The 10,124-nt window shown below is 41.6% G+C and overlaps 1 protein-coding gene across 1 annotated transcript; it reads left to right on the forward strand.

Moving 5' to 3' along the window:
* The first annotated feature begins 3,490 nt into the window (after positions 1–3,490).
* LOC132113993 (early growth response protein 1-like) lies at positions 3,491–7,376 on the forward strand. Its single transcript, XM_059522096.1, has 2 exons — positions 3,491–4,125; positions 4,848–7,376. Exons 1-2 carry the CDS (start codon positions 3,918–3,920, stop codon positions 6,164–6,166), a joined length of 1,527 nt encoding a protein of 508 aa, XP_059378079.1. The 5' UTR covers positions 3,491–3,917; the 3' UTR covers positions 6,167–7,376.
* Positions 7,377–10,124: the final 2,748 nt, after the last annotated feature.

Here is a 10,124-nt window from a genome sequence, read left to right on the forward strand (position 1 = left end):
ATATAGAAGTTTTTTGTAACATGATAAATGTCTTTACTGTCACTTTTGATCAATTCAATGTGTCCCAGCTCAATAGAAGTATTAATTTCTTTAAAAAATAAAAAATACTGACCCCGATCTTTAGAAAGGTAGTGCACACCAAAACACATGCTAAAACTTTTTTTTTCAGCATTCTTTTGTACAGATTACATTTAATATGAATTGACATCCTATTATAGTTCCATAATGTGGAGTAATTGCAAATGGAGCTATATTGCAAATATTTAGTGAGAAAATGTGCGCATTTCATTTTATCCACTGAGAATTGATGCATTAATGGCCTTGGGACCCGATTTGTGTAACCTTGATGAAACATTATGTAAACAATCTTCTTATTTGAAAGGTTTTTCATTCTTATCAGTTGATACCCATATTTAAAACCATGTTTTCGCTACCTACTTTTCGACTAAAGTGATTCACAGCAATAAAGATTTACCCTGCTCTGCTAAAAGGCCTAACTAGGCAGAACCCAGATAGAGCAAACCCTTGTAAAAGGTTATTGAGCCAGACATATCAATACATTATCTCCTTCTTGCAAACACATTTATTGCAAGTGCTTCTGAGTCTATATAACAAGACACTTCTTTAATGGAAATTAAAAATAACCTGAAAAAGAGTAAAGCAGACAAATTTGCTTCTAAATTCTAAATCTCATAATGCCACTCTCCTTGATCAATACCCAGACCATAATTATTCACAGGAATCTTTTCTTTGTTATCTTTTTGCCTGTTCTATAAATCTAAAGACACAGGTACTTCATTTTCTCGCTCTCTACGCTTTGCCATCATCATCTGGAGCACACTGTACCACCACAGCATCCATGATCTCCACTCACTTTTCACCTAAAGCTAGTATAACATACGCTGCTCTTTTTGCTCCATCCACCCTAAATCATGTAATAGGCTGTCAAATACTCATATATCAGCCAGTAATACTGTCTGCTCCTCGGCCACCCCTGACGGGCTCACCTTTATGCTGATGATAGAGATGGCACAGGTTGGGGGGGTTGGCAGAGGTGGGCGAAGGAGAGAGAGAGAGAGAGAGAGAGAGAGAGAGCATCTCCATCAGGCTGCCAGCCAGAGCCAGTGATTAATTCCAGCAGATGCCTGGTATTTGCCTCTAAACGTGGGGGTGTGAAGCGCTCTCTCTCTCTCTCTCTGTACCCAGGCTGGCTGGCAGATCTTAATGAAATATTAACCAGCAGGAGATAGACCGAGCGAGCGAGGACAAGCACAGGCGTGGGCTTCGGCGTAGGTGTGGGGAGAACCGGCCTTTCATAACAAGGAAAAGGAGAAACCCCTTCCACATGAGAATAAATATATATACACAAACGAGCCAATTTCACATCAGGTTAGACAAGCTACCCAGGCTGTCCCATCTCTTCCACCCATTCCCTAGTAAGGGAACACCCTCCCACTACTCTTGTTAAGCTTCTGAGTCACCAACTGCCACCCAGTGTCCTCACCTGAGGTTCTGCTTATATAAAGCTGTTGATCATTAGAAGGCCGACATTCGCCTACATCTCTCTTCGAGACACCTGTGCAATTATATTGCAGTCTATATCAGTCTATTCATGATCATTTTTATCTTTCATTCCTCAGTAAAACAAGATGTGTTGCAGGTTTCTAGTTTAACTGTGCACGATTCTGCATGTTACTCCAAAGGGGGAAAATGTCTGTTTGTAGTCTTGCGTCATGAACCTGCTGCACCTGTGAAACGGCTTTTCTTTTTCGGCTGATGTCAGAAAAAAACTTCTTAATAAACTGCTTTTGTGTCAAAACAGCTCATAAATTGTTGCAAACAGTTTTGTAACAGGTAGTCTAAAACTCTGATTTAGCAGCCATTATATTATGTTGTATAGCATGCCATTCTGCCATTCAGTATGTTTTCAATTTGTTGTGCACTTTGTGGAATTTTAGACACCACACTGAATGGACTGCTCACAGCCTCGTTTTCATACGCGTTAAATTCAAATGGCGTCTACTCTGACTAAGCTCTATTGAGTCAGCAAAGTTCCATCGATCTCTCTGCCAAAGCTACGGGGCACTCCCTGCTCCTTTCCTGAATTTACAGAGCATCAGTACACCACCGGCGTCCGGAGAGCGTGCTGCAGCGCTTATTTGCATGGATGTCGGGGGTTGAGTGACAGAGAGGATCCCTGTGTATCGAGTCCGGGACATCCCCCAATTAAACAGATCTCCTCTCTCCTCTGTCAGCACTCGCCATCCATCAGTGCCAGCGAGCCGGCCGTGCACTGAATAGTGTCACTTCTAAATCAAAACAAGCAAGCGGGTTTAAAAAAAAAAAAAAAAAAAAAAAAAAAAAAAAAAAAAAATATATATATATATATATATATATATATATATATATATATATATATATATATATATATATATATATATATATGGAAAACATATAGCGACTTGAGGTAACACACATTAGTTTTAATACGTCATTTATAATGCTGAAAAAGAAACTGGGTTTTGGGCACATTTTTTTAGCTGGGAGATCAGCAACAGTTTAAGCTGTAGCATAGCCTAATAATAATAATAATGGTGATTACTAAAACGGAAAACGGGTGACTGCGCATAGTTATCGCATTAAAACTAGTACGTTCTGTTACAGTGTCTAATTCACAAATGAACGTGTTGCATAGAGTAAAACACAGCTGCTCGCCTGTGCTCCACTACAACTGCGTTGTATTGCATGTGGGAATATGTTCAGTTTAGTACGTCGGAATAAATAAGCCTTTCTTGTATTTTCATTTTGAAGTATTTTTTTTTCTTCTCTCTAGTCATTAGAATTAGTGCAGCTATAGAGAAAACGAGGTTTATAACGAATTAAAGTGCCTGTGCTAATGTTGCAATAACTTATTATTTCTGAACTGAATGCGCACTGTTGTTTTAAGTGTTAAGAAAAAAAAAGATCTCTCTCATAAATCTTGGAACGGGCGAGGCAGCATACTGCTGACATTAGTTATTGTGCGGAGCTCTGGACTTCAATTGCACCCAAGCCTCCCTTTCTCTGCCAAGCGCCGATCAGCGCTGCATCAGGAAACTCCAAATAAGGGCATGGAAGTGGAAACCCACCGGAATCAAGCCTTATGTAGTCACGACCTTATATGGCATGGCGGAGCGGGATCTTCCGGCCAGGGCTCTGCTACAGCGCAGACGGGAAACCCGACATTTTAGCGAGACTTTTGAGCAGAAATGGTCGAACTGCGTTTCTCTTTCTCTCAGCGAGACGACGCATTGGTTTGCTGTGGAGGAGGAACAGGCATCTCCCCTCCATGTAATGCACGGATTTAATGTTTAAGCTCCCCAATCTGCTTTTTCCCCCTAGGCAAACGTCATGTGTCCTCCACTGCAGTGCCTAAATATGGGCTTCCTCCACTCCAAATATGGACATCTACGTCACGGCAAGAGGGTATATAAAGGAGTCGGGATTCTCTGAGCTGAGAAAGAGCTTAGAGAGCCCAAGCGATTCAGCACTAGTGCAGACAGCTGACAGGCAACACGTTGCGATATATATATATATATAACAAACACGTTAAATAAATGTGACAGTCAATTCAAAACAACAACAGAAACAAAACAGCGACCTAATTTGCTGAAAAAGTGAAAATTAGGGAATGATCAGAAGGGACATTCTGAATCTCACTTATTTTTTCTGAGACATAGTGGATTTGTTCTGCATCTTTGGACAATCAAAAAAGGAGAAGAGTGAAGACAACAGGAAGACAAACTGTGAGAGTGAGGAGATCAACAGAAAGAAGGAGAGACAGACATAGCAGCATCTTCACATTTGTCGTCCCTGAGGGGTTAGCTGCTGATCTCTCCACTACACTTCTCTCCTCACCGAGCTCACTCCAGAGAGAGATGGCTGCAGCCAAGACAGAGATGCTCCTGCCTGCTCTGCAGATCTCCGACCACCTGAGCTTCCCTCACTCCCCCATGGATAACTATCCCAAGCTGGAGGAGATGATCATGCTGAACTCAGGGACTCCATTCCTCAATGCCACGGCACCTGAAGGCACAGGCTTTGGCTCTGGGGATCCCGGGGATCAGTTTGATCACCTTGCTGGAGGTAAGCACTAAATCCCTCTTGATTAAATTGCATGGTGAAAAAGCTGCATGCTGCTTTTATAAAGAGATTTTTTTTTGTGTGCTAAAAATACAGTTGTTAATTATACTGTCTCTTTATGCTTTATATGACTTTGTTTAAATGTAAGCTTATACATTTAAGAGTTATTATAATAACATATTTTTAAATTAATTTGAACTGATGTTAAGTTTAAATGTACATTTTAACCAAAGCTGACAGCAATTACTAAGTATTTATTACTAAGTAAAATCATCTGAATGAATGAGACATTAAGAATTTGCAGGACAGCTTAATTTAAAACCCAATTTTTGAATCGTTGAAAGTACAGACTGAATAATTATAAACTGTGCGTGTGGGAAAGAGAGATCAGGATGACAGTAATGAGAAAGAGAGCGCTGAAAGAAGTGCACATGCAGATGGTTTAGCTTGCGCTGGCTCTTGTCTCCGAGGGAGATCGGTAAATGTGTGTGTGTGTGTTAGTGTGTTTTGGTGGGGGGAGGGGGTGTCCCTGCACTCCATCAGCACCTGCTGCTCTGTCTGAGATTGTGGGAAAACACAGTCTCGACAGCCAGAAGGACCCCCACAACTAAAACACCTTTGGGATCATTTATGTGCAATCAAATGAGCTCAAGACAATTTAGAGTTAACTAGCTTTGCTATGGTTTCTAATCCACTCTCTCTCTGTTTTGTGCTTGCTTTTGCAGACACGCTTTCAGAAATTGCCATCGAGAAATCTCTGGCAGATCAGACCTACTCCACCCAACGGCTGCCCCCCATCTCTTACACGGGCCGTTTCACCCTCGAACCTGCGCACAACTGCAGTAACAGTCTGTGGGCTGAGCCTCTGTTCAGTCTGGTGAGTGGGCTGGTGGGCATCAACCCACCCCCCACCTCTATTCCATCCTCGAACTCTCAGGCAACTCCCTCCTCTTCCTCTTCTTCGGCTTCCATTCCCTCTTCCACGTCATCCACATCCAGCGCCAGTCTGAGCTGCTCAGTCCACATGAGTGAGCCTAACCCTATCTACTCAGCGGCTCCCACTTACTCCAGCGCTAGCCCAGACATCTTCCCTGAGTCTGGCCCAAACTTCTCCACCACAGTGGGCACTTCACTGCAGTACCATCCTTCGACATACACCAACAGCAAGACCTGTAGCACCAGCTTCCCTGTGCCAATGATCCCCGACTACCTGTTTCCCCAACAGCAGAGTGAGATATGCTTGGTGGCCCCAGATCAGAAGCCCTTCCAGACACAAGGGGGTCAACAGCCCTCCCTAACGCCACTGTCCACCATCAAGGCCTTTGCTACCCAAACCGGTTCTCAGGACCTGAAAAGTGTCTACCAATCTCAGCTAATCAAGCCCAGTCGCATGCGCAAGTACCCAAACCGACCAAGCAAAACACCTCCACACGAGCGCCCCTACGCATGCCCTGTTGAGACCTGTGACCGTCGCTTCTCGCGCTCAGACGAGCTGACGCGTCACATCCGCATCCACACTGGCCAGAAGCCCTTCCAGTGCAGGATCTGTATGCGTAACTTCAGCCGCAGCGACCACCTGACGACCCACATCCGCACACACACGGGCGAGAAGCCCTTTGCTTGTGAGATCTGCGGCCGCAAGTTCGCCCGCAGTGATGAGCGCAAGCGCCACACTAAGATCCACCTTCGGCAGAAGGACAAGAAGGTGGAGAAAGGCACCACTGCAGTCCAGAGCTCGGTTGCCAACATATCCATCTCAGCTTCCTCGCCAGTGTCCAGCTACCCCTCTCCCATCACTTCGTACCCCTCTCCGGTCTCCTCCTTCCCATCCCCAGTGAACTCCTGCTACTCCTCACCAGTCCACAATTCCTACCCCTCCCCTTCCATAGCAACCACTTACCCCTCAGCAACCAGCACCTTCCAGACGCAGATGGCCACCTCCTTTCATACCTCAGTGGCCAGCAACATCTACAGTTCTCCCGTCACAACTCCAATGTCCGACATGCAAGCCACGCTTTCCCCTCGGACATCCGACATCTGCTGAGACTTTTGTCACCCACCCCAGACTCCCAGGCTCTCCCTTGACTCAAAGGGACGGAAAGCATCAATGACTTCTAAGTCCCCTCTGCAAAAAGCACTTTTCTGCCCATGCTCCCAACATGGCTCGGTTACAAAACAGTCAAGGACTCAGCAAAGACTTTTGATAACAAAAGGGATTTTTGTGTCGTTCTCTCCCTTTCGAATCCTTTCCTTTCAAACGAGGCATACGAGACTTTCAAATGACAAACAAAAGCAACAGGCTTCCGCAAGCTTTCCCTTGCAACGCAGAATGGCCAAAGGACCTTAACAGTGCCATCGAAGCCTGTGGGCAACAGGCTCAAAAGAAGCTTGACACGACAGGTGTACAGTTACAAAATACGTTTGAATAATATACATAAGCTACAGTATATTGTACGTGTGCCATGTTTCCTTTTTGATTTTACTTTTTAGTACCATTGTTGTGACAATTGATTTGAATGTTTGCATTGTATTATTCTTGAGCAGGGCCATATTTTATAAGATACATTCTGTATTAAGTAGTAAAAATGCTGTGATAAGTTCTTGACCTTGTTTGACTAGAAGCACTTAAGTATTCTGACGCATGTGGAAGAGTGATGTTAGTTTCTCTTATTTTGTAAATATCATCCACTGGTACTATCTTTCTCTTTCTCAAATGTGACAATGAAAACCTGTTAAATGGAGGGGGAAACATCAGAAACAAATCAACCACAAATCTTCAATTTTTTGGTGCCTTTTGTGAAGCCTTGCAGATGTTTTGACAGATATCAGCGTGTGGATGCATTGCATCTAGCCTTAAGGTGCAATGGATTTTCTTTTCTCATTTCTTTTTTCTATATTCAGAAAGTCATTTCAAGTAAAGAAGGGAAAGGATTTGAGGGCACTGCATTTCTTTGGGATGTAAGCAAAAAAGAAAACTAGAAACTATATTTTTGTAATGGAAATGTACATATCTACATCTTGAGGAGTTGGAATGCTTTAGTTACCTACTGAGTAGGCATGGGATTTTTTGTATGTTATTTACATGCGGTCCATTATTTTGTTGTTATTTTTATTTTGTATTTGTGTTTGTTTGAAAAAGTGACTGTTTATGGCTTCTAAACACATTGAATGCGCTTAACTGCCAATGGGATATTTGGTGTAAAAGATATCCTTCAAGAACAGAACTATAAATAAAACCTAAATATATAAATATATATATGTTGAATCCCTGTCATACTTTTCATCACTTAGCAACAGGTTTCAATGAATATTGCTTTATAGAGTGAGCACACACACATACACACCACTGCATATTAAAACACAATTTATTGTAATACAGTATGTCATTAAAAGCCATTAGATCATGGTCTCAAGTTACAAAATTACAATTATTAGTCGATTTTCTCATACACCTGACAGGATACATTTATAAAATGTTATGTAATTAAAATGACAGAGTAACTGACAATTAATAATTTCAATAGCTCAGACCAATAATGCCAATGTTTCATCCTCAAACAGTGTATGCATTTTCAAAATAATTAATTCATTGTAGTTTTACAATTGCTTAGATTTGAAAGCATCCAAGCTTTGAGTTAAACAAGTCTTGTGTCTTCCATAACAAAAGACATCAAAACTGCAATATAACCTAGAGCAAAATAGAAAAAAAAAACCCAGAAAAAAATTAATAAATAAAACTTGACATCAAAAATATATACTGATGTGTTCTTTTGTTCTGAAGTTCGGCAAACCGAGAAGCCAATCATGGAGCTGATACGGCAGATCAGATTGTCTCTCTTTATTACTTATCAAAAGAGCTCCTGGGTGTCATGAGAATATGATATCAAAAGATAGCATGTACGAATGTGACTGGATGCGCTTGGGGCTTAATTATACATAGATAGCAATCTTGTAAAATCAGTCGACACTAATAAGACGCCCTTGTAATGGGCTTCCGTGTCTATTGAGTTTGTCAGGGGAAAAAGTCTCAATACCGAAGTTGCTTTTAACAGTAAGGCAGCTTTTGCTCTGTTATATGTTCTACCTTCCTACATGAATGCCTTTGTAAAAGAAAAGAAGTGAGCTCATTATAGCACGGTTAAACTGTCTTGATGGGAAAGATACAAGTTGAACAGATTTAATGTGACAGAAGTACTGGGAGTAAATGTAAATGTGTGGCATGTCTTTCTTCATTTATCATAGTAAATGGCCAAAGACAATAAAGGTTGATTATTCTCTTACTGGATATAAACATAGCCATATGTGTGAACATATAAGAAAGAATTTAGATCATTGTCTTCCATCACACTGAGTGTGAGACCAATTGAAGCTCTGCTTGATTTGTTAAAATCTCAGACTTTTAGGGTGTGTCAGCAGCCCTGGGATGGAAAAATTGGCCTGTTTGTGTAGGGGGACTTTCCCAAACTATGAGGCAATATCAGTCCAAAAGATGAAGCCACAGAGCAACACCAGATTCGAATGCATAACAACCGTGGTGAGACAGAGCGAGTTGAAGGGAAAGAACAACACAAAGAAAGGTAATTAGGGTAATTGGTCTCATAATCCCAAATTGACTCTCTACAAATGTCTTCAGTGAGACAGCCGCTGCCTGAATCAGATGTCAATGAACCACAATGAAGAAAGTGCCGTTCGCTTGTTCATACATACCTATTATTTCACAGGGTCACTTTAATAGACATTGCACAGAGTCTCCCTGGGGGTCTCAAGCAAAAAACCTTCCCCCGCTAAAACCACCAGTTTAGACCCACATGAATTTCCATGTTGTTCAGGGTTTTTTTTGCCAAAAGCACTAACTGTGATATCGTCTCGATTTTTTTTCTGAAACCAATGAACATTTGCAAGCAGCATCACAAACTTGTGTTGTTATTATTATTAACTCTTTCCCCGCCATTGACAATATTTTCGGCTATCCATGTTTTCACTGTTAAACAGTAGGGGGCACATTACACAGCTTCTGAAACATCCCAAAACTAGTAAAGAAGAAGACGCAGAAATAAGCAATATAAGCATTACTTATACACATGTAAGCTAGCATTATCATCAAACATTCAACAACAAAACGACCTTATGTTACTGAATAAAATATGGAGAACCCATTAAAAGGTATATGGCTGTGGTCGTTTGGTGGCGTTGATATGCCATTAATGAAAATCCTTTATATGAATCAACATGGTTTAATGCAGGTTTGAATACTTAATTATGTTAATTTTTCCATAAACTATGCTTTCAAGCTGGTTAAAATAAAGTAAAACTGTAAGTAAAGATCTGCTCTAGTGTTGTTTACAAGCTCTCTATTCATTAATTTTTATTTACTGCAGGTTAATTCAGAGGCAGAGCTCTAACATGTTGATCTGCTCTGAAGCATCTGTGATAACAAACCCCAATCCCCACATCCGTGGTCATTTCAGAACGGTGAGATTCATATTCAACAGGCATCACACAGGGCTGCGCTAGTTGAGCGATAGCAGCATCTGAAGACTCTGTAGGGAGAGAGAATTCAAAGCGCCGTCCCACAACAAGTTTAAAGCCAACTTTGTGACAACGTGCCCCTCGCACCCAACTTAAAGAGTAGAAAAGAGCTCTTTCAAGAGCGCTGGATGTGTTGATAATGTTTTTCCTTTGCTGGCTTTTGTAGCAACTTAGTTGCTTTTGCTTATATCAAAGTCGACCGGCTGACATGGAGGCCTCGCTCAGTTTTGGAGAATGACAGCCATGGAGATGGAGGAAGTGAGATGATGCATCTCTTTTCCCCACTCGTCGACTCGCAATAAAGCCACCTTGCCAATTCTCCCATGAGCCTCCACTTCAGGGCTTCTGCCTGTTTAAAAAAAAGTGTTTGTTCTCTTATTCTTTTTGGACCTTTTTTGGAGGGTGTGTGGAGGGAAAAAAATGAAAAAGAAAAGAACTAAAGACACTAGTGCTCATTCTCATTGTCTATCTCT

Source organism: Carassius carassius, chromosome 33 (genome assembly GCF_963082965.1).
Source record: "Carassius carassius chromosome 33, fCarCar2.1, whole genome shotgun sequence".
NCBI classification, from domain to species: domain Eukaryota; kingdom Metazoa; phylum Chordata; class Actinopteri; order Cypriniformes; family Cyprinidae; genus Carassius; species Carassius carassius.

Bases quoted from the DNA above. Each gene is read 5' to 3' on its own strand.
- LOC132113993 (XM_059522096.1), top strand. From the start codon at position 3,918: ATGGCTGCAGCCAAGACAGAGATGCTCCTGCCTGCTCTGCAGATCTCC. The intron at 4,126-4,847 runs GTAAGCACTAAA...TTGCTTTTGCAG, and splicing joins GTTTGATCACCTTGCTGGAG to ACACGCTTTCAGAAATTGCC.